At 53.1% G+C, this 26,085-nt stretch overlaps 1 protein-coding gene across 1 annotated transcript; it reads left to right on the top strand.

Moving 5' to 3' along the window:
* Positions 1–686: 686 nt before the first annotated feature.
* PTAFR (platelet activating factor receptor) lies at positions 687–25,778 on the top strand. The gene is made up of 2 exons (XM_062193200.1): positions 687–765; positions 24,582–25,778. The coding sequence occupies exon 2, from the start codon at positions 24,627–24,629 to the stop codon at positions 25,653–25,655; it is 1,029 nt and encodes a 342-aa protein (XP_062049184.1). The 5' UTR covers positions 687–765; positions 24,582–24,626; the 3' UTR covers positions 25,656–25,778.
* Positions 25,779–26,085: the final 307 nt, after the last annotated feature.

The following is a 26,085-nucleotide window of genomic DNA, read 5'->3' as shown; positions in this document are numbered from 1 at the left end:
GATTCGAATCCACTACGCACTGAGTGCAAGTCCTGAAACAGCGCCAGCTTCCTGGTCTCTGCCATGTGTTGTCCTAGGATTGCCATCAGGGCAAGCAGGGCCCCCACACAGCGCAGCGGGCACAGCCGGAGCAAGAACTTGCCTCCTCCCTCAGGCTAGGGGCACGGTGCGGGGCTGGCTTTGTCTGTCTCAGCTGGAGGCCACTTCCGGTGGGCAGTTTCCTCTTGTCTAACAGGTGGGGCGTCTTCAGGCAGAGTTGCATCAAGCCCACTGGACGGCGGTCTCCTGTGGGCGAGCCTGGCTGAGCTTCCCCCTCAGGCAGGGCTGTCTCCTGAGAGCAGCTTTGCCCTCTCACTGGATTCGGCCCTGAAGCTCGAAGCTCGGCTCCTGAGGGCTGCACTGGATTCCCTCTGCCGCCCCCCGGGCCCCCAACTAGGACTGCTAAGGTCAGGGCCTCACCTCCCCTTCAGCCCAGGGCCCAGTTCCTCCCTCCTCGGCTAGCCTGGGCCAGCTCAGTACTATTGGCCCTGCCCATGCTCAGAGTGGGCATTCCCGGTGACCGTGGGGTTGGGGCCCCACCCAAAGCGCTGGCTTCCTGGCCTCCCCTGGGAGCGCCGATGGCCGCCCATGAGTCACACACCCGGGGCCAGGCCTGCCTTCTGCTTCCTGCCGACTTCTGAGCTGCCTGGGAGGCCGTCCATGCTCCCAGCGGCCCCTGCCACTCAGCCTCCATCACCTCCTGCGCCAGTCCCTGCTGTGTCTCAGGTAAGAGGCTTGGTGACCCAGTGGTACCACAGGGTCCATGGGAGTGGTCCGGCCGCGGAAGGGTGCTCAGAGCCAGGTTACGTGTGAACCCCCTGTCCCCCCCCCGACACACAAACCCCTCACCTCAAACGCAGCACACACTCTCCAGCCCACAGCCCCCCCCTCCCCCCAAACACCACGGCTGTTCACACATAGCACACAACAGACCCCTTTCCTCAGATACACACAATGCACAAACGGTAACCAGCAGCCATGATGGCCCTGCACGTGGTGTATGGCCTCACCCAGGGGCCGAAGCACCCACCCTGGCCGACACCTGCTCCACACGCTCCCACCCGCATCTCCCCTCACCCTCCTGTGCCGACCACAGAGCCCCTCCCCCAACAGCCTCTGCTCATTGGGCAGCAGCGTTGTCCCCCCTGGGGCACTGCTTGTGTGTTGGGGCGGTCAGGGTGGCACAGGGCAGCAAGAGGGGCAGGAGCAGAGCCAGGTTGAGATGGGCCGGGGCAGGCACTTGGCCCGGTGGTAGAGCCGCCCGCCTCCCACATCAGAACACTGGTTTGATTCTTGATTCTGGGCCCTGACTCCAGCTGCCTGCTGAGGCAGACTCTGGGAGAGTGATGAAGGCTCAAGTGTTTGCGTTTCTGTTGCCCACGTGGGAGACCAGGATGGAATTCCGGATCCAACCTCCAGCCCCGGCCCTGCCTTTGCAGGCCTTTGGGGGAGGGAACCCGTGGATAGGAGCGCTCTCTATTTCTTTTCCTGTCTCTCAAATCAAGCAAGCAAGCCAGTCAGCATTTGTCATGTACTTGCTAGGAGCCAGACCCTGTGTTAAATGCCTTTAAGAGTATTGTTTTATTACATAATACTTTTATGAACTAGTTGCTGTGATCTTCATTTTAAGCTATGGCAGTAGGCTCAGAGAGGTTAAGAAACTTGCTGAATGTGCCACAGCTAAGAGGCAGCCATAGACTTTTTCCAGGGTTTCTTCATCTACCAAGGCAGAGCAGCAGACGGGCTGGGGAGGGAGACACCGAAGTTGTGGGGTGTGGGTGGGGCGGGGAAGCGCTCTGGAGCTGCTGTCCCGGGGCCTTGGGCCCTCGGGGGTCTCCGGTGCATGATCGCTGCCCCTCTTCCTCTATTCTGTTCCTTTGCCCCCTTGCTCTGTCCCCATGCGCGCACTGCCCTGGTCCCATCACTGTGACTTGAGCGTAAGCTTTGGTATGTGAGGCAGCGTCATCCCCGCATCTCCCGTCTCCTGCTTCTCCTGGCTGTACCTGCTGGACGCGGGCTCCTGTGGTCCGGATAGAGACGCAGAGACACGGACTTCCACGGTTTAACCTGAGTGTCGTCCACAAAGGGGCAGGCGTTTGACACAGCTGCTAAGACGCCGCTTAGGATGCCTGCAGCCCCTGTCAGAGGGCCTGGGTTCAAGTCCCAGCTCCCTCCAATGCCCACCTGGAGGCGGTGGCTCAAACAGTCGAGTTCCTGGCACCCATGTGGGAGACCCCCCACTGGAGTACCCAGCCGCTGGCTGCTGTGGGCATGTGGGGAGAGAACCAGATGGAAGATCTAACTCTGTCTGCTTTTTAAATAGAAATGTATATATAAAACTGTATGACAAATACTCGTGTCCCCACTGCTAGTTAAGTGGACTATGGGGATGTGATAGGTAAACCTCCTGCTGTCACAGAGGTAATCATATCCTGAATTTGTCTTTATATTATTAATGCTTGCACACTGTGTTTTCTAATAGAATGCTGTTTTAAAGTCTTTTTAAAAAAGATTTATTTATTTATTTGAAAGGCGGAGTTACACAGAGAGAGACAGAGAGAGAAAGAGATCTTGATCGTCTGAGGGTTCACTCCCCAAATGGCCTCAGTGGCTGGAGCTAAGCCGATCTGAAGCCAGGAGCCAGGAGCCAGGAGCTTCATCTGAGTCTCCCACATGGATGGCTGGGGCCCAAGCACTTGGGCCATCTTTACTGCTTTCCCAGGCGCATTGGTAGGGAGCTGGATCAAAAGCGGAGCAGTTGGAACTAAGTTTTATGTTGATTATCCATGCTATGTGGCCCATGTTATATCTATGTTTTGTTCATTTTACTATATGAATAAGATTACATTGTAGAAGCATACAAATGTATGTCTCCTTATTTCTAGTGTTCAGGATTTTTGGTGTATCCTGAGGAAGGATGCACATTTTCGACTTTGCTATAAAATTTATTTCCAACATAGTAGTTCCAGTTATACCCTCTTTTACAGTGAAATGGGAGTTCCCATTGTTCTATATCCTGCTCAACACTTGGAATTAACAGATTTGAATTCTTTCCAGCGTGCTGGGTGATTGTTTTAATGTGGGCTCCTGATATGCCATAATGTTGATCATATTTTTATGTTTCCTGCTCATTTCTGCTTTTTCTTCTGTGAATTTCCGATTCCTTCTTTGATGCACGTTTCTTTTGTTTTTAAGTTGCTGTTTGCAGACATTAGATTATCCCTGAAAATACATTGTCATATTGTGAATTCTTATGTTACAAGTATTTTTTTTTTTTTTTTTTGACAGGCAGAGTGGATAGTGAGAGAGACAGAGAGAAAGGTCTTCCTTTTTGCCGTTGGTTCACCCTCCAATGGCCGCTGCGGCCGGCGCATCTCGCTGATCCGAAGGCAGGAGCCAGGTGCTTCTCCTGGTCTCCCATGCGGGTGCAGGGCCCAAGCACTTGGGCCATCCTCCACTGCCTTCCCGGACCATAGCAGAGAGCTGGCCTGGAAGAGGGGCAACCGGGATAGAATCTGGCGCCCCAACCGGGACTAGAACCCGGTGTGCTGGCGCCGCAAGGCGGAGGATTAGCCTGTTAAGCCACGGCGCCAGCCACAAGTATTTTTTGATCTGTGACTTGTCCCTTCATTATTTTGATAGTATCTTTCAATACCCACAGTTTTAACCTTTACATGGTCCAACTTACCTTATTATTTGTAAGTCCCATGTCTTAATTTAAGAAAATTTCCACTGCTTTTAGGTAATAAAGATACTTACTTGCTTCCAAAAAAATTTTTTTAAAGATTTATTTAATTTATTTGAAAGAATTACACAGAGAGTAGAGGTAAAGAGAGAGAGAGTTCTTCCATTCACTTGTTCACTCCCCAAATGGCCACAACAGCTGGAGCTGCACCGATCCAAAGTCAGGAGCCAGGAGCTTCTTCTGGGTCTGCCATGTGGGTGCAGGGGCCCAAGGACTTGGGCCATCTTCTACTGCTTTCCCAGGCACTTTAGCAGGAAGCTGGATTGGAAGTGGAGCAGCTGGGACTCGAACTGGCGCCCGCATGGGATGCTGGCGCTGCAGGCTGGGGCTTTAACCTCCTGTGCCACAGTGCCAGCCCCCCAAAATTCTTTATATTTTGCTTTTCACAATTAGATCCTTATTCCATTTGCAATTTAATTCTGGATATGGTGTGAGGTAGGGATCTAATTATATCTGCCCCCCCCCCTCCATGAATAAGTAATAACTTACAGCAACTGTCACTTTATTGATCTGTTTTGGCAACTCTGTCAGCTATGTCAGAGTTTCCATATAGGTGCTCTCCATTTCTGGGATCTTTATTCTGTTCTTTTGGACTATTTGTTTATCCCTTTGTTAATTTCACTCTCTCAACGATGAAACTTTGAGACTTGCAGCGTGATAGGAAAGGTCCCATATGTCCTTGTTCATCTGTCCTTGTTTGTTCTTCAAGGATTTCTTGGCTACTCTTGGGGTCAGGTGATGGGCTTGGCAGTTAAGACGCCCACATTCCATATCAGAGTGCCTGACTGCATGCCCGGCTCTGCTCCCCACTCCACCTGGTGATGCGGACCCTGGGGAGCTCAAGGAAGGAGCTGCTGCCCTCCACGTGGGAGACTTCGATGGAGTTCCTGGCTCCCAGCTTCAGGGACTGTTGCACACATTTTGGGAGTGAACCAGCAGATCTGTCTCTCAAATAAATAGGTATATTTAAAAATAAATTATTCAAGAAAGCTTCCTAGCTACCTTGGAATCTTTTTCATTTTGAATTTTAGAATCAGCTTATATAATATTTCTTAGAAAACTCTATTGGTATTTTGATTGTACTGGCACTGACTTTATGGATGAAGGTGGGAGACACTTAAATCTTTTTGATACTGTCAGTCTCATGCATGACTGTGGTCCGTCTACCTGCTTATTTAATTCCTGTTCAGTTGTTTTTCAGTAATTTTTATAATTCCCTCCGTCAAGAATTTATGCATCTTTGGCAAAAAAAAAAAATAGTCCAATAGTTCTTGCTATTATACATTGTTGCCTTACTGGGGCCCACGTTGTGATGCAGTTAAGCCAGCATCCCATATAAGAACTGGTTCAAGTCCTGGCTGCTCTGCTTCCAATCCAGCTCCCCGCTAATGTGTCTGGGAAAGCAGTGGAAGGTGGCCCAAGTCCTTGGGGCCCTGTCCCCACATGGAAGATCCCAGTGGAATTCCAGGCTACAGCCAGGCCTCCCCCAGCCATTGCAGCCATCTGGGGAATGAGTCAGCAGATGAAGATCCCTCTCTCTCAGTCTGTCCTTCCCTCTCTGTAACTCTGCCTTTCAAATAAAAATACATCTTTTTTTTTTTTTTTTTTGACAGGTAGAGTTAGACAGTGAGAGAGAGAGACAGAGAGAAAGGTCTTCCTTCTGTTGGTTCACTCCCCAAATGGCCACTATGGCCGGTGCTGTGCCAATCTGAAGCCAGGAGCCCGGTGCTTCTTCCTGGTCTCCCATGTGGGTGCAGGGCCCAAGCACTTGGGTCATCCTCCACTGCCTTCCCAGGCTACAGAGAGAGCTGGCCTGGAAGAGGAGCAACCGGGACAGAACCCAGTGCCCATATGGGATCCCGGCACCGCAGCCAGAGGATTAACCAAGTGAGCCACAGCGTTGGCCCCATAAAAATACATCTTGCCGGTGCCGCGGCTCAATAGGCTAATCCTCCGCCTGTGGCGCCGGCACCCCAGGTTCTAGTCTCAGTCAGGGCGCCGGATTCTGTCCCAGTTGCCCCTCTTCCTGTCCAGCTCTCTGCTATGGCCCGGGAGTGCAGTGGAGGATGGCCCAAGTTCTTGGGCCCTGTATCCGCATGGGAGACCAGGAGAAGCACCTGGCTCCTGGCTTTGGCTCAGCGCGGTGCGCCGGTCGCAGCGTGCCGGCCACGGTGGCCATTGGAGGGTGAACCAACGGCAAAGGAAGACCTTTCTCTCTGTCTCTCTCTCTCACTGTCCACTCTTCCTGTCCAAAAAAAAAAAACTTTAACAAAAAAATGTATCTTCTTAAAGTTTTGTTTATTTATTTGAAATACAGAGTGGCAAGGAGAGAGAGGGAGCAACAGAGACAGTTCTATCTGCTGGCTCACTCCCCAAATGTCTGCAACAGTTATGGTGGGGCCAAGAACTCCATCTTGGTCTCCCCCGTGGGTGAGAGGGAGGGACCCATGCACTTGGACTATCTTCTGCTTCCTTCCCAGGTGCATTAGCAGGGAGCTAGGTTGGAATTGTGGAGTAACTGGGACTTACACCAGGCCCTTCAACATTGGATGTGGGAGTTCTAAGCTGCAGCTTAACTCACAGTGCCCCAAACTGCATCTAACGTGCCTAAGAGGCAGCAGATGATGGCCCAGGCACTGGAGTCTGTGCCAGCCATGTGCTGAGTTCCTGGCTGCTGCTTTAGCCTGGCCCAGCTCTGGTGTTTGCAGGCATTTGGAGAGTGAGTCAGTAGATCGAATCTCTCTCTCTCTCTCTCTCTCTGCCTTTTGAATAATCAAATCTTAGAAAAAAAAAAAGTCTCCAGACATTGACAAATGTTCGTGCGGGGCACGGATACCCCTGGTTGAGAATCACTGATACGAGTTTCATGTCCACTTACAGTATTCAGTTCATCCCTTTAGGTACCAACCTACTTCCGTGTTTTGAGCGATAGTACGTTATTTATAAATATTGCTTTTCCGCACTGTCAAATGCCAGGAAGCAGTTGACTCCTGGCCTCGACGCACCTCTGGTGCCAGCATCTTCGTTGCTGTCGCGGCCCTTTTCCTGTCACTCATCGTTGTCCAGGTTATATCATCTTCATTTCCACCTACTCTGGATAAGATACAGCACTTAGCATCCCCATGAGATGCCACCACAGGAAAATTACTGCCCCTAACACAATTATCCATTACAAAACATTGGGACGATTTTCCTTTTCACGGTCGTGTGGTCTCCAACATCTAAACGCGTGCGGAGGTGCTGCAAGAAAGCAAGCGGAAACCTCTGTTCTCTAAAAGGCTGAGGGCACAGGAAAGAGGGTGTTAGATGCTCTCTCGGAGCTCCTTGTACCCATTCCCAGATCCTTCAGCAATCAGTAACCCGCTTTTCTCAGCTGAGGGGTGTTCCGTAGTGTTCTGAAGCAAAAGCCAAATACCTGATTTCACCTGTAAATATTTTGTGTGTATTTATTCATTTGAAAGGCAGAGAGAGAAAGAGTGAGCAAGCCCATTTGCAGGTTCACTTCCCAGCTGCCTGCAGCGGCTGGCAGGAGCTGGGCTGGGCCAAAGCTAAAGGCTAGTAACTCAATCCAGGTCTCCCCTGAGGGTGACAGGAGCCATCACTCCTACCTCCCAGGGTCTGCATTGGAAGCTGGACTAGAAGTCAGAACTGGGAATTGAACCCAGGTAGCTGCTCTGGGATGTGGGCGCCTTAACTGTGAGGCTAAGCACCTGCCGCCATACATGTCTTTCACGGTTGATTTGCTGGTGTGGCTTCCAAAGAAGGACCACACGTGTTAGATCTCACGTGTCTCTTCAGTCTCTTAATCTGGGACAGCCCCTTTGCCACGGTTTGGGTGTGGTTTGTCCCTGAAGGGGTCATGTGTGCAGCTTGGTCCCCGGTGTGGCCCTGTGGTATGGAGCCTTTCAGAGGCGGGGCCTGGTGGGCAGTAAATAGGGTCATGAGGTCACTGCAAGGACTGGCTAGCCCAACAGCCTGCCCAGGGCCTGGCCCCTGCCAGCAACCAGGAGATGTGAACCCAGCAGCCCACCCAGGCGGCAAGGCCAAGTCAGAGGAGCAGTGGAATGAGAAACGGGCCACACTCTGCTCTCACTCCCAATTCCTAACCAAATATGGAGTTCTAGAGAATCCACAGAGACACAGACCGGGCTGCACACAGACGGGTGACATTCTCCGTATTCGTCACCTTCGTCTCTGTCATCACGTGCAGCTTTCCTGGGGGCAGTCCTGCTCCAGAAGTGCCAGTCTGTAGACTGAGTTATTTATTTTTTGGACAGGCAGAGTGGATAGTGAGAGAGAGAGACAGAGAGAAAAGTCTTCCTTTGCCGTTGGTTCACCCCCCAAATGGCCGCTATGGCCGGCGTGCTGCGCCAATCCAAAGCCAGCAGCCAGGTGCTTCCTCCTGGTCTCCCATGGGGTGCAGGGCCCAAGCACTTGGGCCATCCTCCACTGCCCTCCTGGGCCACAGCAGAGAGCTGGCCTGGAAGAGGAGCAACCGGGACAGAATCCGGCGTCCTGGCCAGGACTGGAACCCGGGGTGCTGGCGCCACAGGCGGAGGATTAGCCAAGTGAGCCGCAGCACCAGCCTGTAATCTGCTGGTTCACTCCCCAAATGGACACAACAGCTAGAAGAACTCCATCCGGGTCTCCCATATGGGTGGCAGGGCCCAAGTCCCTGGGCCATCTCCTGCTGCTTTCCCAGGTGCATTAGCAGGGAGCTGGATGGGAAGTGGAGCAGCCGGCACGCGAACCAGTGCTCATACGGGATGCTGGCTTCTAAGGCCCGCTGGGCCCCCAGGCTGTAGGTCTGTCACGGCGGATGTGACAGCCTGCAGCTGTCCAGAGTCTGCTTAGCTTGTTCCTTGGCTGGAGCTCCCTGGAACAGAGGGCAGAGCTAGCGTCCTAACCCACTGCTTGGCTCGAGTCGCGTCATCCAAATGAGCGCTTGTATCTCAGACAAAAATAAAGAGCTGTGTTCTTGGGGGGGGGGGGGGGGAAGCAAAGAAAGGACAGCGGTGGAGTGCAAGGGCAGGGGAGGCTGGGTGCCCAGCGGGGAGTGGGGAGCCTGTGCTCTGGTTTGCACCTGCCTGGCTGAGGGCCTCTCTGAACCTCCGCTTCCTTCTCTGTGTGGGAGGCTGCAGGGTCCGCCGGGGTCCACAGCACTCGCTTCCTCGGACAGCGGCAGCCACAGGGCTGTGGCTGCAGGTCAGCTGAATGAACTGGGGGGGTAGGGCGCAGACTGGACCCTGAGGCCGGGGGGCGGACGCGCGTGTACGCCAGAAGCCCCACCCTCCTCCCTTTCTGTCTCACACGCACTCGTGGGTCCACCCTTGTGAACTGCCCGCGCTGCCCAGCCTCCCCGGCTCCCGTGCCCGCCTGCGCTCCCAGGGGACTTCGTCCTGCCTCCCATGCAGCAGCTCTTCCCAGCCGCATGCTGCTTCTCTCCCTTTTAATTCCAGGGACCTCCCCACCCCGCCCCGCTTCTCTCGCTCTGCTCTCAGCACCAGAGCGCAGGGCAGGCACAGACTCGCTGTCCACCTCTTGCTCTTTGGACTCCCTCAGTCTTGGGCCCTCCCACGTGGACGTGTCTGTCTGTCTGTCTGTCTCCATGCATGCACCTTTCTCCCTCCGTCTCGTCCCCTGCCCTCTCCTTTTGTCCCCTGGCTCCCTCTGCACTTTCTTGGTCACTCACTCCTGCTTGCTCCTCTTCCTCTCTCCCTTCTTGCTTTCTCTCTCCTGCCCGGGCTCCCTGGCACCCCGCCCTGCAGGGCTGTGGCAGAGGCTTCCTAGCAGGGCCCCGGGGCTTGGGCGGTGCAGCTTGGAGGCTCCTGTGGCATCCGCTGGAGAGGCCCTGGGGTCACTGCATTTCCCCTCGGGGGTGACTTGGCAGTGAAAAGCTGTTTCCTCACTTCTGCAATTGCCAGACAGCGCCGAGGCCGGCCGGGGCCCGGGACCGCACGGAGGTGCGCAGGCTGTGCAGTGGCAGCCCCTAGCACCGCCACAGGTAACGGGGGTGGGGGTGGAGGGTTCCCGGCTCCAGCTGGGCACCTGAAGGGAGGGGGCGGCGTCCTGTTGGGGGGCACTTTGCTCAGAGCCAGAGTCTCAAGGTAGGAGAGAATTGCTTGGGGTCAGACTTCCTCAGGGGGCCTAGCACCCTCTCTCCAGGTCTCTGAGGCCAAGGCAGGGCCAAGGTGTCCTCAGAGACTTACCTGGGGGGGATGATGGTGATAGGAGGTGGGCGCAGGTGGATCCCAGAAGCTGAATGCCATCTGTTTTACGGGCTGTGCAATCTTGGTTGAATTATACCCCTCTCTGTGCAGGTCCCTAAGTTGTGAAATGGGGACAATGCCATCTCCCTGCCAGGACTGTCAGGAGAGGGAAAGGGTCCGAGATGGGACAGGGGACTTCGCAGCTCACTAAATGCTACGTTAACCCTGGGGATAGTGAAGATAAGCAGATTATCAGTCCATGTAACCAGGTCTGCAGCCAGTGGTCCACCACCAGGTCCCAGGGTCTGGGGTCAAGGGCACAGCTGGACGCCCTTCCCTTGCTGGGGCTCAGCAATGTGAGGAAGAGGGGCCGGAAGGCTTTCTCTCCCAACAGCCAGCAGCTCTGCCTGACACCCACGCTGCATTCTTTCGGGGTATTCTGAGCAGGTGCAGGCACTGAGCGGCCAGCCGGGGGCGGAAGTCAGCTCCAGGTTCAGGTTCAGGTTCAGGTGCAGCTTACGGGCTGGGACCTGGGGTGATTCGGGGCCTCACTCTTCTTCTGCAGACTGGCAACCAAAATGCTGACCTTGTGGTTTGTGGGGAGGACGAAGTGAGAGGCTGGGTGGGAACATGTCCATCAGCTGGCCGGGGCTGCGCAGACATGGCCAGGGCTCTCCACGAGCACTGATGCGGAAATCTGTGCTGTGGGTGCTGCAGGAGGTGGTGTCTGGTTTGTGCATTGTTTTGCCCTTACCCTTGGCACAGAGTTTGGGGGATGTGTGTGGTAAGAGGCTGGGATCCTGTCTCGGCATGGCGAGTTGGGGAGATGTCTCTGGGGGTGTCCTGGGTGTCTGTGTGTCTGTGGTTGGGCCCGGAGAAAGAGAAATCTTCCATCTGCTGCTTCACTCTCCAAATGGCCACAATGACTGGGGCTGGGCCACGCTGAAGCCAGGAGCCAGGAGCTTCTTCTGGGTCTGCCACGTGGGTGCAGGGGCCCAAGCACTTGGGACATTTTCTACTGCTTTCCCAGGCCATAGCAGAGAACTGGATTAGAAGTGGAGCAGCCAGGCCTTGAACTAGTGCCCATATGGGGATGCTGGTGCTGCAGGCAGTAGTCCTTCCCACTGTGCCACTGTGCTGGTCCCCATAATCCCCATTTTCTAGATGAGAAAACTGGAACTGGAGAGATGAATAGATCTATTTAGTAAATAGTGCCTGGGCATTTGCAGTGTACAGTCCCTGGCGACCTGCCAGAGCCTGCCCCCGGGAGTTTCCAGCACAGGAGGGAGGAGTCGTGGGAACCCGGTGGCTTCTCTGACACTGCCGATGGTGACCAGTGGTCTGAGCTCTCACTGTACATCAGGCCTTTCCTACTTAGTATTTTTTTTAAAGATTTATTTATTTGAAAGGCAGAGTTACAGAGAGACAGAGGCAGCGAGAGAGAGAGAGAGAGATCTTCCATCCACTGGTTCACTTCCTAGATGGCCGCAATGGCAGGAACTGAACTGATCTGAAGCCAGGAGCTAGGAGCTTCTTCTGGGTCTCCCACCTGGGTGCAGGGGCCCAAGGACTTGGGCCATCTTCTACTGCTTTCCCAGACCATAGCAGAGAGCTGGATCGGAAGTGGAGCAGCTGGGACTCCAGCTGGCGCCCCTATGGGATGCTGGCACTGCAGGTGGTGTTTTGCCCACTAAGCCACATTGCTGGCCCCAGAACCTTGACTTTGACATAGGAGTCCTCCTATTGCAGCTATGCATTTAAAGTCCTTGCGACTGTTGACACGAGCGGAGGGCATCCTAAGCAGTGACAAGCCGCTGTACCAAACGCTCACTCTGAGACGCAGGATCGGAATCCATGTTTATCTGATTCCAGAAGCTGTGCTCTTATCCACCATCCTCCCTGAAGACTTCAATTTCTTCATTTTGCTTGATGCTCACAAAAGCTCTAGAAAGAGGCTGCGTCTGCACTGCCAGCATCCTACTTGGGCACTGGTTTGAGTCCTGGCTGTTCCACTTTCAATCCAGCTCCCTGCTAATGCACCTGGGAGGGCAGTGGAGGATGGCCCTAGTCCTTGGGCCCCTGCACCCCATAGGAGACTGGGAAGAAGCTCCTGGCTTCAGATCAGCCTAGCTCTGGTCATTGCAGCCACTTGGAGAGTGAACCAGTGGATGGAAAATCACTCCTCTGTGTGTGTGTGTGTGTCTCTCTCTCTCTCTCCCTCTCTCTCTGTAACTTTGCCTTTCAAATAAATAACATAAATCTAAAAAAAACACAAAAATCCAAAAGCCGTAGGAAGAAGCTGTGTCACTGTCAGCACTCCCAAAAAGGAGAAGCAGTTTTACGAAGAGCTGCACAGCTATTAAGAGGGGAAGCTGAGTCATAGAGTCCAAGTTGAAATCTATAATGTCTTCCCACATCTCTTAGGCCCATTAAAAAACTTTTCTCTTTACTGTGGTGAAAGAAGAGCAGCAGAAATTTGCTTCTTAACAGTCAGGTGTGCGTGCAGTCCCATGAGCCCTGCTCACGCTGGTGTGCAAGGCATCCTGTCCTGCACAACTTCTCCTCTGGCGCCCCCCGAGCTTCCTACCCAGCAGGCTGCTCCCCGCAAGCCCTGGCGGCCCCCAGCCCCTGTCGGTCTATGCAGCTGATGACCTGAGCTGGCTCAGAGAAGCAGAATCTTGGGACCAGCCTTTTTGTCGCTGGCTTATTTCGCTTAGCATCCGGCCCCCACGTTTGCCTGCTTTGTAGCCTGTGCTAGAACCCCCTTCCTTTGTAAGGCTGGATACCACGGCATGGTATGGCTCTGGATAGACCACATTCTTAAAAAAAGGATTTATGTATTTATTTGAAAGGCAGTGCAAGAGAGAGAGAGAGAGAGAGAGAGAGAGAGACCTTCCATCTGCTGGTTCAACTCCCCAAATGGGCCAGGCCAAAGTTATGAGCCTGGAACTCCATTTGGCTCTCCCATGTGGGTGGAAGGGGCTCAAGTACTTTGGCCATCCTCCACTGCTTTCCCAGGTGCATTAAAAGAGAACTGGATCAGAACTGGAGCAGCCGGGACTCGAACCCATACCCGTACAGGTTGCTGACATGGCAGGCGGCAGCTTAACCCGCTGCGCCACAATGCCCGCCCCTCGACCACACTTTCTTGATCTATTCATGCATCCATGGACATCTCAGTTGCTCCCACAACTTGGCTACTGAGAGTATTGCTGTGCACATGGGAGCACGAACACGTCTTTGAGGTCCTGTTCTTGGAACGCGTGCCTCCAAGTGGGACCGGTGGGTTACTGGTAGCTCTATTTTCAGTTTTCCGTAGCGGCTGCACTGTGTCGGCTCCCACCGACAGTGTCAAGGGTTCCAGCCCGGGACATCCTCGGCAGGACTTGCTGTTCTGGTTTCTGGAGAGTGGCCGTGGTCCTGCTATGCGGTGCTGTCTCACCGATTCTGAATCGCGTTCCTCTGATGCAGATGGGCAGCCACCCACTGTCCACACAGCTGGGTGCTTAGATCCCCTGTGGCACCTGCGCCCCTCCCCCACCTCCTCGCTCAGACTCTGTGCTGGGGGTGTGGATGGACTTGGAGGTGTCCAAATTCTGGTTTTTTTTTTTTTTTTTTTTGACAGGCAGAGTGGACAGCAAGAGAGAGACAGAGAGAAAGGTCTTCCTTTTGCCGTTGGTTCACCCTCCAATGGCCGCCAGTAGGCGCACTGCGGCCGGCGCACCGCGCTGATCCGATGGCAGGAGCCAGGTGCTTCTCCTGGTCTCCCATGGGGTGCAGGGCCCAAGCACTTGGGCCATCCTCCACTGCCTTCCTGGGCCACAGCAGAGAGCTGGACTGGAAGAGGAGCAACTGGGATAGAATCCGGCGCCCTGACCGGGACTAGAACCCGGTGTGCCGGCGCCGCAAGGTGGAGGATTAGCCTAGTGAGCCGTGGCACCGGCCTTGTTTTTTTGTTTGTTTGTTTTTTAAGACTTATTTGTTTATCTGAGAGATGAAGTTACAGACAGAAAGAGGGAGAGTCAGAGAGAGGTCTTCCGTCTGCTAGTTCTCTCCCCAAAAGGCCATAATGACCAGAGCTGGTTCAATCCGAAGCCAGGAGCCAGGAGCTTCTTCTGGGTCTCCCATGTGGATACAGGGCCCTAAGGACTTGGGCCATCCTCTGCTGCTTTTCCAGGCCATAAACAGAGAGCCGGATTGGAAAGGAGCAGCCGGGATTCGAACCAGCACCCATATGGGATGCTGGCCCCACAGGCAGAGGCTTAGCCCTCTATATCACAGCACCAGCCCCAAAGTTCTGATTTTTAAACATTTAGACTTTGTCTCTTGACTTCAGTTGCCACACAGATGTTCAGGTCTGGCCCGAACTCTAGGTATTTGCATGCTTATATTTGGGGTCATTGTTGGGACTGTAGGATTTTAGCAAATGAAAAAAACAGTTGGGGCTCAGAGTGGTGAAGTCACTCGCCCAAGGTAACACAGTGAGTGAAGGATGAGCTGGGTATAAACCGGGTCTTCCCGATCCCAGAGGCCTTGTTCTCCCCACCCTAGTCCCCAGCTCCCAAAGTCCGGACACATTTCCTTCGTCCCAGGCTCCTCAGGAGAGTCACCAGGTGCTTGGCCATTTGTGCATTTACTCATTCCCCAGTGCCTGACCCTGAAAGTAAAGAGATGAAAAATATCAGATCCCTGCTCTCAGGAAGCTCCCCGCCTGGGGAGGAAATAGCACAGAAATCCGTGCTCACAGCACGTGACAGCTGCGGTACTGGGGAATGTGCCCAGACATCGGTGACCAGAGGAGAAGGTAACTCTTCCTGCCTGAGGCAACCAGGGAAGGCTTCCCAGAGGAAGCACTCGCTAGAGCAGAGCTTTTAAAGATTTTCTTTATTTGACAGGCAGAGTTACAGACAGAGAGAGGGAGAGACAGAGAGAAAGGTCTTTCATTCGCTGGTTCCCTTCCCAAATGACTGCAATGGCTGGAGCTGGGCCAATCGGAAGCCAGGAGTCAGAGCTTCTTCCATGCCATTTGGGGAGTGAACCAGTGCTGGCCCCTAGAGTAGATCTCAAAGGACAATATTTTTCTAAGTAAAGCAACAGACAAGGGGCCAGCACTGTGGCAGAGTAGGTTAAGCCGCCATCTGCAGCACCAGCATCCCATTTGGGCACTGGTTCGAGTCCCAGGTGCTCCACTTCCTATCCAGCTCCCTGCTAATGCTCCTGGGAAAGCAGTAGAAGATGGCCCAAGTCCTTGGGCCCCTGCACACATGTGGGAGACCCAGAAGAAGTTCCTGGTTCCTGGCTTCGGTCCAGCTCAGCCCTGGTAGTTGTGTTCATTTGGGGAGTGAACCAGCAGAGAGAAGACCTCTCTCTCTCTCTCTGTCTGTTTGTCTCTTCTTCCTTCTCTCTGAACTGTGCCTTTCAAATAAATAAATAAATAAATCTGAAAAAAACAAGAAGAAGAAGAAGAAAAACAGAATGACAGAGAGAGGGAGAAAGGTGAGAGAAAGAGATCTTGTATCTGCTGTTTCACTCCCCAGATGGCCCCAGCTGCCAAGGCTGGACCAGGCTGCAGCCAAGAGCTGAGAATTGCGTCCAGGTCTCCCATGTGGGTGGCAAGGGCTCAAACGCCAGGGCCGTCGTTCACTGCCTTCCCAGGAGCATCAGCAGGGAGCGGGATCTGAAGCAGATCAGCCAGGACCGGACCCGCCACTCGGAAGTCACCAGCAGTGACTTCACCCACTGCATCACAAGGCTACACCCCCCCCCAAAATATTTCTGAGGACCAACTGCCTGTCAGTCACACTGCTAAGCACAGTGACACGGGGTGAACCCCGCAGAGCCCTGCCCTTAGCACACTTAGTCTCACAGAGGAGACATCCGGGCAATTGAAACACACTTGGTTGCTGCTCAAAGTGGGGTCCTGGTGCGAAGAACAAAGAGAGGTCCACTGTGTAAGACAATCCCGGGGTCAGAGGCGCGCCTGGGTGCTGGGACCCAGGCACCGACGCGCACAAGGCCCCTGCCTGGCCTCCAGCTGGGGCCGCCCCTCATCTCCCATCCTCCTCCCCCAGGCTCCAGCAGGAATGGCGCCCCTGGTCCCAGGGCAGGTCTTCACCTGCCACCCGGAGCTTTCCTGAGGGGTCTTTCCTGCCCACACCGAGTTTCACTTCTTCAGGGAGGTCTTTGCCGGCTGCGAGCCCCAGGGGAGCAAGCGCCTGGCTGGTCTATTTGCCATTGTGTTCCCAAATGCCCAAGCCAGCAAGTGAAGCCATGAGAGGTAACAGGCCTTGCTGATCGCTTGCCGGTCCCGAAGCCCCCAGCAGAGCGAATGCTGGGCAAAGCCTGGGGATACCCACAGGTGTGGCTAAAGAAACATCTGGCTCTACTTGGGATGTCGCTGATCGGGAACATTCTTGAGTCATGCTGTTTAGTGTGGTGGTGGTTCATGGGTGTTTAATTAGGTAAATGTAGCGTTCATTATTCTCCGAACATCTCTGGAGTTATCTAAAAACAAAACTCCTCCTCTCTGCACACTGTGACTTACACTCCCTTCCTCAGGTGGTCCGGCCACCCCACCTCCAGGGTGGTCCACGGACTGGGTGGGGGGTGTCAGGGAGTGGGGGCTGAGGGTCCCAGCCAATGAAAAAATTCGAGCTCTCAAAAGAAAGAATTTTTGGGCCAGCACCGCGGCTCACTAGGCTAATCCTCCGCCTGCAGCGCTGGCACCCCAGGTTCTAGTCCCGGTTGGGGCGCCGGTCCTGTCCCAGTTGCTCCTCTTCCAGTCCAGCTCTCTGCTGTGGCCCGGGAGTGCAGTGGAGGATGGCCCAAGTGCTTGGGCCCCTGCACCCACATGGGAGACCAGGAGGAAGCACCTGGCTCCTGGCTTCGGATTGGTGCAGTGCGCCAGTCGTGGCGGCCATTTGGGGGGTGAACCAACAGAAGGAAGACCTTTCTCTCTCTCTCTCACTGTTCAACTCTGCCTGAAAAGAAAGGAAGGAAGGAAGGAAGGAAGGAAGGAGGGAGGGAGGAAAGGAAGGAAGAGAAAGAATTTTTGGAAACCTTGTATCTGCCAGCATGGCCTTGACTGCTTTCTAACGGGCAAGAATTTCCTGATGAGACTGTAGAGATATCCAAAATGCCGTCTTTGAATACTGCATAATGAAAGGTCACTACTTAGAAGACCTGCGCAACTCAGTGGACAACATTACTCATCTAGAGATGAGTAAGGACTCAGGCTTCGAAGTGATACAGAGGCGAAAGATCCACTCGTCTCGGGGTGATGCAGGTTGAACCACCGCCTGGGATGCCGGCATCCCCTACTGGAGTGCTGGCTTGCGTCCTGGCTGTTCCACTTCCAACCCAGCTTCCTGCTAATGCATCCTGAAAGACAACAGATGCTTGGGCTCCTGCCACCCATGTGGGAGACCCGGATGGAGAGCCGGGCTTCTGGCTTTGGCCCGGCTCAGCCCTGAGCTGGCTGTTGTGGGCATTTGTGGAGTGAACCAGCAGGTGGAAGAATACTCCTCTCTGTCTCTTTCTGCTTTTCTGCATGGGGCCCAGAGTCTGAGGGCTACACAGGAGCCTCCTGGGTAGGGTGAAGCCTGCTGCTCGGGCGAGCCCTAAGGAGCCTTGGAGACGGCCCTCACTGTGGCTGCTCATGTCGCTGACCTGGGGCTGTCCCCAGCCTGGGCTCCAGGCAGGCATGCAAGGTGCCTCAGGAAGTGCCAGGGCACAATGGCCAGGTTTGTCGCCGCCCCTCTGCATCACACTACAGAATAAGACACAAAGTCAAGTTCTCTGGCCCCAGACGGTCCACATCTGGAGGAAGTGAGACTGTACCACGTTTGATGCTGGTGAATTTGAAGACATGGTAGCCAAGAAGCAGCTCATCCTTGACGGCTGTGGGGGTCAAACACTCCCCAGCGGTGGTCCCCAAGGACAAGCGTCAGGCCCGGCACGGGGGGGAGGCTTCCGCTGCGCTCCCCTTCTTAGTTACACCCCCCAATAAATCCCACTTTCTGTCCACAAAAAGAGAAGATCCACTCCGATGGCAGGCAGACCAAGGCGTGGTAGCATTAAGAGCTTTCACCAAGTTTATTGAGGGGGTCCAGGGTGTGCATCGCCGCCAACCTGGACAAAACTCTCATCTGTGCAGCTTTGACATGGGCCCGAAGAAGAGTCTCACCAGTGATCCGGGAAAAAAAAGCCATTAAAACACTCCTTGCCTTGGCAAGGCCATGCTGGTGGAAGGGCAGAGTGTCCTCAGATGCTTCCCCCAAAAGCCGGGATCCCAACAGGCTGATGCAGAAGCGGGTCCGGGAGTTCAGCTGCCTTTGGTTAAGCCCAACATTAAAGAGCTTTGTACAAATTGTAAATCCACTCCGCTGCTCTCCCTAAACTGTTTATGTCTGGGAACATGTAGCTGTGCTTCACTAGCAATATGTTATTTATGTTAACAAGGAAGAAGCTTACTACGGGGTGGGGTTTATTTAAAAATGACATGTTTTAGAATGTCTTTGTTGTAATTTTTAACGTGCTAAATCTTGATAGCTGTAACCCATCTAAACAAAAGCCCCTTGGGGCCTCCAGGGATTTTTTTTTAAGGGTCTCCAGGGGTCCTGAGACCAGAACATGGAATAGAGCTGTTCCACCGGCTCAGCTCCCTCTCGCCTTTAAGGCTAACGTGCCGGCCCTGCTTGTCTCCCCCAGACCCCTGTGTTCCTGGGGTGTGGGGACACATCTGGCCTCACTCTGCTGAGCGCCAGCTGGACAGGGCCTGCTGCTCCATCTGGGTCTTTGGGGCAGCCACGTCCCAACCCTCAGCCCACACAGGAGGTGCCCTCCTCCTGGCCGGCTTGGGCTCCAGAGGTCCTCAGACCACTCTGCAGCCAGGGGGCCCAGTGGGGCTGTCCCAGCCCTGCCCCCCAAGGCAGAAAAATCTGTGCACCTTAGCCAGCACCTGGGTGAGACAAGGGAGGCACTTACAGGGGCGAAATTGAAGGGGGTGCCAAAATTTCCATAATCCCAGATAAATTGTATTTTCATGCAAAATTTTTTAGAAGTGAAAAGGATGTTTTCTTTCCCTCAGGTTTTATTAGGACTTTGTCTGGCACTGTAATGATCTTAGCTTTCCTTGAAAATTTGGTATTTTGTGCATCATGAATTTTTTCTTGCATTCATTTGATTTTTTTTCAAAGCTTTATTATTGTTTTTATTTGAAAGAGTGACAGCAACAGAGGGAGAGACAGAGAGAGAGAGAGAGAGAGAGAGATCTTCCATCTGTTGGTTCACTCCCCAGATCACTGCAACAACAGGCCTGGGCCAGGCCAAAGCCAGGAGCCAGGAGCTTTCTCTGGGTCTCCCACGTGGGGGCACTTGTGCCATCCTCTGCTGCTTTCCCAGGCTATTAGCAGGGAGCTGGATTGGAAGTGAAGCTGCTGGGACATAAACTGGCACCTACATGGGATCTCAGGACTGCAGACAGCAGCTTAATCTGCTGTGCCATAGTGCTGGCCCTGATTTTTATTATTATTGTTTAAAAATTTTAAGATTTATTTATTTATTTGAAAGCTGCAGGTACAGAGAGGGAGATGCATAGGCAGAGGTAGAAGTCTTCCATCCAATGATTCACTCCCCAGTGGCCACAATGACCAGGGCTGGGCCAGACCAAAACAAGGAGCTTCTTCCGGGTCTCCCATTTGGGTGCAAGGGCCCAAGAACTTGGGCCATCTTCCACTGCTTTCTTTCCCAGGTGTGTTAGCAGGAAGCTGGATTGGAGGTGGAGCAGCCGGGACTTGAACTCAGGGCCCATATGAGATGCCATGGCTACAATGCAGCTTAACCCACTAGGCCACAATGCCAGCCCCAATTGATTGATTGATTGATTAAAGATTTATTTATTTATTTGAAAAGCAGAGTTACAGAGAGGCAGAGGCAGAGAGAGAAAGAGAGAGGTCTTCCATCCGCTGGTTCACTCCCCAACTGGCCCCAAGAGCCGGAGCTGTGCTGATCTAAAGCCAGGAGCCAGGAGCTTTTGCACACAGGAGCAGTCCAAGGACTTGCAGGAGCCCAAAGACTTGGGCCATCTGCCACTGCTTTCCCAGGCCATAGCAGAGAGCTAGATCGGAAGTGGAGCAGCCAGGACTCGAACCGGCGCCCATATGGGATACCGGTGCTGCAAGCGGCAGCTTTACCTGCTATGTCACATGCCGGCCCCTATTTATTTATTTTAAAAGAAATCTTCTCACCCTGTGATCAAGCACACACATAGTTGAGCCCAATTCACCCATTCGGTTGGTCACTCACACATTCGTTGGATGGGCACTCGTGGCTCCGGGCTGGAGCTGGGTTCTGAGGCCTCTGAGGACCCACCCATCCTGCCCTTGGTCAGCTCATAAACTGTGTTGTGTGATTCCGAAGCAGCCCAGTGATAAGTGCTGGGCGGAGCAGGAACTCCGGCCTGGGCAGGAGCCAGGAGGTCTCGGAGACACACCGGGTTCTACAGGACGTGAGGAGTTTGGTTTGGCTACAGCTGAAAGCTGAAGGGGAGCGAGGCAAGAAAGAGCTGGAAGGGTGAGCATCCGCCCGTCAGGAGGGTCTTGAAGGGCAGGAGGGCGACGGAGCAGCCAAGACGCCACTGGGATGTCCACGTCCCCTAACGGACTGCCTGGATTCAAGCCTGTCTGCACTCCCAACTCCAGCTTCCTGCTATGTGTGAGATACCCAACCTAGGAGGCAGCGGGTGTTGGCACAAATGCCTGCGTCCCTGCCTTCCACCAGGAGAATGGGATTGAATTCCAGGCCTGGCCTTGGCTGGGCGCTGCCCCAGCTGTTTCAGACAATGGGGTGTGAAACAGTGAATGCAAGATTCTCTCTCTCTCTCTCTCTCTCTCTGCCTTTTAAATAAATAAAAATAAATAAGAGGTGCTGGTCACGGCTGTCTTCCTCGCTCCCACTCCCGGTTCTTTTCTTCTTCTTTTTTTTTTTTAAGATTTATTTATTTCTCTCTCTCTCACTATTCACTCTGCCTGTCAAAATAAAATAAATAAAAATTAAAAAAAGAGATTTATTTATTTGAAAGACAGTTACAGAGAAAGAGAGAAATCTTCCATCTGCCAGTTCACTCTCAAAATGGCTGAAATAGCCAGGGCTGGGCCAGGCGGAGGCCAGGAGCCAGGAACCCCATCAGGGTCTCCCATTTGGGCCATCTTCCACTGCTTTTCCAGGTGCTGCAGCAGGGAGCTTGATCAGAATTGGAGCAGCTGGGACTCCAGCTGGTTCCATAGAGGATACAGGTGTCTCAGGTGGAGGCCCAGCCTGCTGTACCACAGCGATGAGCACTGTCATTCTTTCTTTCTTTCTTCTTCTTCTTCTTCTTTTTTTTTTTTTTTAAGATTTATTTCTTTATTTGAAAGGCGAAGTTACAAAGAAGGAGAGACAGAGGCAGAAAGAGAGAAGTTTTCTATCTACTGGCTCACTTCCTAAATGGCTGCAATGGCCAGGTCTGGGCCAGACCCAAGCCAAGAACCAGGAGCTTCATCTGGGTTTCCTGTGGGTGCGGGGGCCGAAACACTTTGGGCCGAAACTCTGCTGCTTTCCCAGGTGCATTAGCAGGGAGATGGCTCAGAAGCGGAGCAGCCAGGACTTGAACTGGCGCCCATATGGGATGCTGGTGCTGTAGGCAGTGGCTTAACCTGCTGTGCTGCCGTACCAGCCCCTCTCATTCTTTCTAATGACTGCTTCATGTTTTTCATTCTCTGGGGGACTCTAATATTATACTTCTCTGTATCTTCCAGACTTTTTATGAACATATAGCTTATTTTTTATTTTTAAATATAGAATATTTTATCATAAAAAAACTTTAAATTCCTTTTGAAAATTTTTATTTTACTTATTTGAAAGGCAGAGAGAGAGGGAGAGAAGGAGGACACTCCCATCTACTCATTTATTCCTCATATGTCTACAAGAGCCAGGGCTGGGCCTGGCCAAAGCCAGAAACTGGGAACTCCATCCAGACCTCCTATGTGAGTGGCAGGGACCCAAGTACCAAGTGTTAGAGCCATCATCTGTGTCTCCCAAGTGTGCACAAGCAGGAGGCTGGAATTGGAAGCAGTCAGGACTCAAACCTCAGGATTCTGAGAGGGTGCCAGGCACCTCCTGGACCACTGTGCCAAACACCTGCCCCACCGCCAAAATGTTTATTGCAAATCCCGTCAATAGGAAATACTCAGATTTTATCAGAAAATTAAATGTTTTTTATAATATGAAGTTAGATATTTTATCTTTAGAAATAGATTATCTGAAATAAGCCAAAAGAAAAAGCTTTTTTTTTTTTTAAAGATTTACTTATTTATTTATTTGAAAGAGTTACACAGAGAGAGAGGAGAGACAGAGAGAGAGAGAGAGAAGTCTTCCATCAGCTGGTTCATTCCCCAAATGGCCACAACGGCCGGAGCTGTGCCAATCTGAAGCCAGGAGCCAGGAGCTTCTTCCTGGTCTCCCACGTGGTTGCAGGGGCCCAAGGACTTGGGCCATCTTCTGCTTTCCCAGGCCATAGTAGAGAGCTGGATTGGAAGTGGAGCAGCCAGGTCTTGAACTGGCACCCCTATGGGATGTCGGTGTTTCAGGCCAGGGCGTTAACCCAGTGCGCCACAGCACCGGCCTCGAGAAAAAGCTTTATATTTTAAAAAGGAAGAAAAGAAACTGAATGTCATTGATGTCACTGAATCTCAGATGTTATTCATCATAAAAATACACTTATTTTATATAGTGAAAAAGTGCTGCCAATTGGTTGGAAGATGACATCGATTTTAGAGTTTTGGGACTATGCAAAATGGGGTTGTCTCAGTCTGTTAGTACTGCTACAGTCAAATACATGAGGCTGGCTAATTTATAAAGAGCATAAATGTGTTTCCTCATAGTTCTGGAGGCTGGAAGTTTAAGGTCAAGATCCTGGCAGGTCTAGTGTCTCGTGAGGCTTGGCCATCTGCTTTCAAGATGGCATTTAAAATTTTATTTGGGGGCTGGCACTGTGACACAGTTGGACAAGATGCCACCTGCAATCCCAATATCCATATGAGAGCCAGTTTGAGTCCTGGCTGTCCCACTTGTGATCCAGCTCCTTTCTAGTGAGCCCAGGAAAGCAGTGGAAGATGGCCCAAGTACCTGGGCTCCAGCCATGCACATGACAGACCAGGGTGGAGTTCCTGGCTCCTCGCTTCAGCCTGGTCCAATCCTGACCTTTGCAGCCATTTTGAGAGTGAACTACTGGATGGAAAATCTCTATCTCTCTCTTTCTCTCCATGACTCTGTCTTCCAAATAAATAAGTAAATCTTTTAAAAAATTATATATTTTGTTTACTTGAAAGGCAAAGAGACATACAGAGATAGGTAGATAGAGATCTCCCATCTACTCCCATTTATTTCACAAATGCCTGCAAGAGCTGGGGTTGAGCCAAGCCAAAGCCAAGAGCTGGGAGCTCTCTCTGGGTCTCTCTCTGGAATAGCAGGGACCCAAGTTCTTGAGCATCACTTGCTGTCTCCCAGGACGTTCATGAGCAGGCAGCTGGCATCAGAACAGGGATTCATCCTTAGGCATTTTCATATGGGATGAGAGCACTCCAAGTTGCATCTGAAGCACTGTGCCACGTGCACACCCCACAAGATAGCATTTTTAAAGTTAATTAATTAATTTCAGAGGCGCAGAGAGACAGATGGACACCTGCTGGTTCATTCCCCAAATGCCCATACTGGCCAGGAACCCCTCAGCATCTCCCGCATGGTTCACAGAGACATAACTACCTGAGCCGTCACCTGGTCCTTCCTAGGGTGCACGTCAGCGCGCAGCTGGAGCTGGAACTCAACACCAGGCACTCTCATCTAGAATGTGGGTATCTCAAGCAACACCTTACCTGCTAGGCTGGGTGCCTGCTCCTCGGGATGGCCCCCTGAGTGTGTGCCCTCACCTGGCAGACAGCTAGAAGGGCAAAGGGGGTGAAAGAATATTCCCTTCACTCTTGAACCCTTTTATGCCAGCACGTGGCATAGCAGGTAAAGTCTCTGCCTGCAGTGCCGGCAGCCCATATGGGTGCTGGTTCGTGTCCTGGCTGCTCCCACTTCTGATCCAGCTCTCTGCTAATGTGCCTAGGAAAGCAGTGGAGATGGCTCAAGTGCTTGGGCCTCTGCACCCATGTAGGAGACCCAGAAAAAGCTCCTGGCCCCTGGTTTTGGATTGGCCCAGCTCTGGCCGTGGTGGCCATTTGGTGAATCAGTGAATGGAAGACCTCTCTCTCTGTCTCTCCCTTTCTCTGCCTGTAAATCTGCCTCTCAAATAAATAAATCTTAAACGAGAGAGAGAGAGAGAGAGAGAGAGAGAGAGAGAGAGAGAGAACCAGTCCTGTTCCTGAAGCCTCTGCGCTCTCCACCTCTCGAAGGTAACATTTCTTATTGTTGCATGGAGCACGAAGTTTCAGCATGAATTTTGGAGGAGACAGCATCCTTCACACCACAGCCGGCCGGCCTGGAATTGATGGGCTAGGACAGTCTTTTCTTGGCTCTTTATTAACCAGAATCCTCCTCTGGTCTTCCAGGCACAGCCAGGACCCGATGACCAGTGACCCTTCCAGTCCTGAGAGATGGAGCCACACAATTCCTCCCGGGTAGATTCTGAGTTCCGATACACCCTCTTCCCGATTGTTTACAGCATCATCTTTGTGCTGGGGGTTGTTGCCAATGGCTACGTGCTATGGGTCTTTGCCCACCTGTACCCTTCCAAGAAACTCAACGAGATCAAGATCTTCATGGTGAACCTCACCGTGGCGGACCTGCTCTTCCTGATCACCCTGCCGCTGTGGATCATCTACTACCACAACCAGGGCAACTGGATCCTGCCCAAATTCCTGTGTAATCTGGCTGGCTGTCTCTTCTTCATCAACACCTACTGCTCTGTGGCTTTCCTGGGCGTCATCACATACAACCGCTTCCAGGCGGTGACCCAGCCCATCCAGACTGCTCAGGCCACCACCCGCAAGCGTGGCATCTCTTTGTCTCTGGTCATCTGGGTGTCCATCTCGGCCGCGGCGTCCTACTTCCTCATCCTGGACTCCACCAACGTCGTGGCCGGCCAGGCGGGCTCGGGCAACGTCACCCGCTGCTTTGAGCACTATGAGAAGGGCAGCGTGCCAGTGCTCCTCATCCACATCTTCATCGTGGCCAGCTTCTTCATCGTCTTCCTCATCATCCTCACCTGCAACCTGGTCATCATCCGCACACTGCTGACGCAGCCGGTGCAGCAGCCCCGCAATGCGGAGGTCAAGCGCCGGGCGCTGTGGATGGTCTGCACGGTCCTGGCCGTGTTCATCATCTGCTTTGTGCCCCACCACGTGGTGCAGCTGCCCTGGACCCTGGCCGAGCTGGGTTTCCGGAACACTGACTTCCACCAGGCTATTAACGACGCACACCAAGTCACCCTCTGCCTCCTTAGCACCAACTGTGTCCTCGACCCTGTCATCTACTGCTTCCTCACCAAGAAGTTCCGCAAGCACCTCACCGAGCAGCTCTACAGCATGCGCAACAGCCGACAGTGCTCCCGTACCACCATGGAGACCGGCACTGAAGTGATCGTGCCGCTCAGCCAGGTCCCTGCCAAGGCCCTCAAAAACTGACTCCTGCTGGTTTCTCCTCCACGGACATCACAGATGGGACGGGCTGAGCTGGGAGAGAAGGGACATCTGGGCACCTCCTCCCCGGGCACCCGTGGCCCATTAGGTGCAGAGGCTGCATCACCCAGGCAGGAAGCGGATGCAGAATCTGAATGAACCCCGTCACCTACCTCTGGGGGCACCTCCTGTAATAACTGTGGCCGGTGACTTCCTCCTGACCCCGTGGGTCAGATGCAGCAAGGAAGAAGGTCAGGGTCAGGTGCAGACCTTAGGGGCAGACTTCGAGCCACCCAGTTCACCCAGCCTAAAGCACTGGGCAGCTACTCCCAAGTGCTACAGGCAGAGAGGGGGTTTGGGAAAGGGACTCCCCCTGACTGTGTGGCAGTATCAGTGGGGCAGACTTTTGAGCTGGGGTGGTGTCACCTCCTCTCCA

Source organism: Lepus europaeus, chromosome 5, assembly GCF_033115175.1.
Source record: "Lepus europaeus isolate LE1 chromosome 5, mLepTim1.pri, whole genome shotgun sequence".
NCBI lineage: Eukaryota > Metazoa > Chordata > Mammalia > Lagomorpha > Leporidae > Lepus > Lepus europaeus.
Note: the sequence above shows the minus strand (reverse complement) of the source record. Positions and strands in the feature narration are given on the sequence as shown.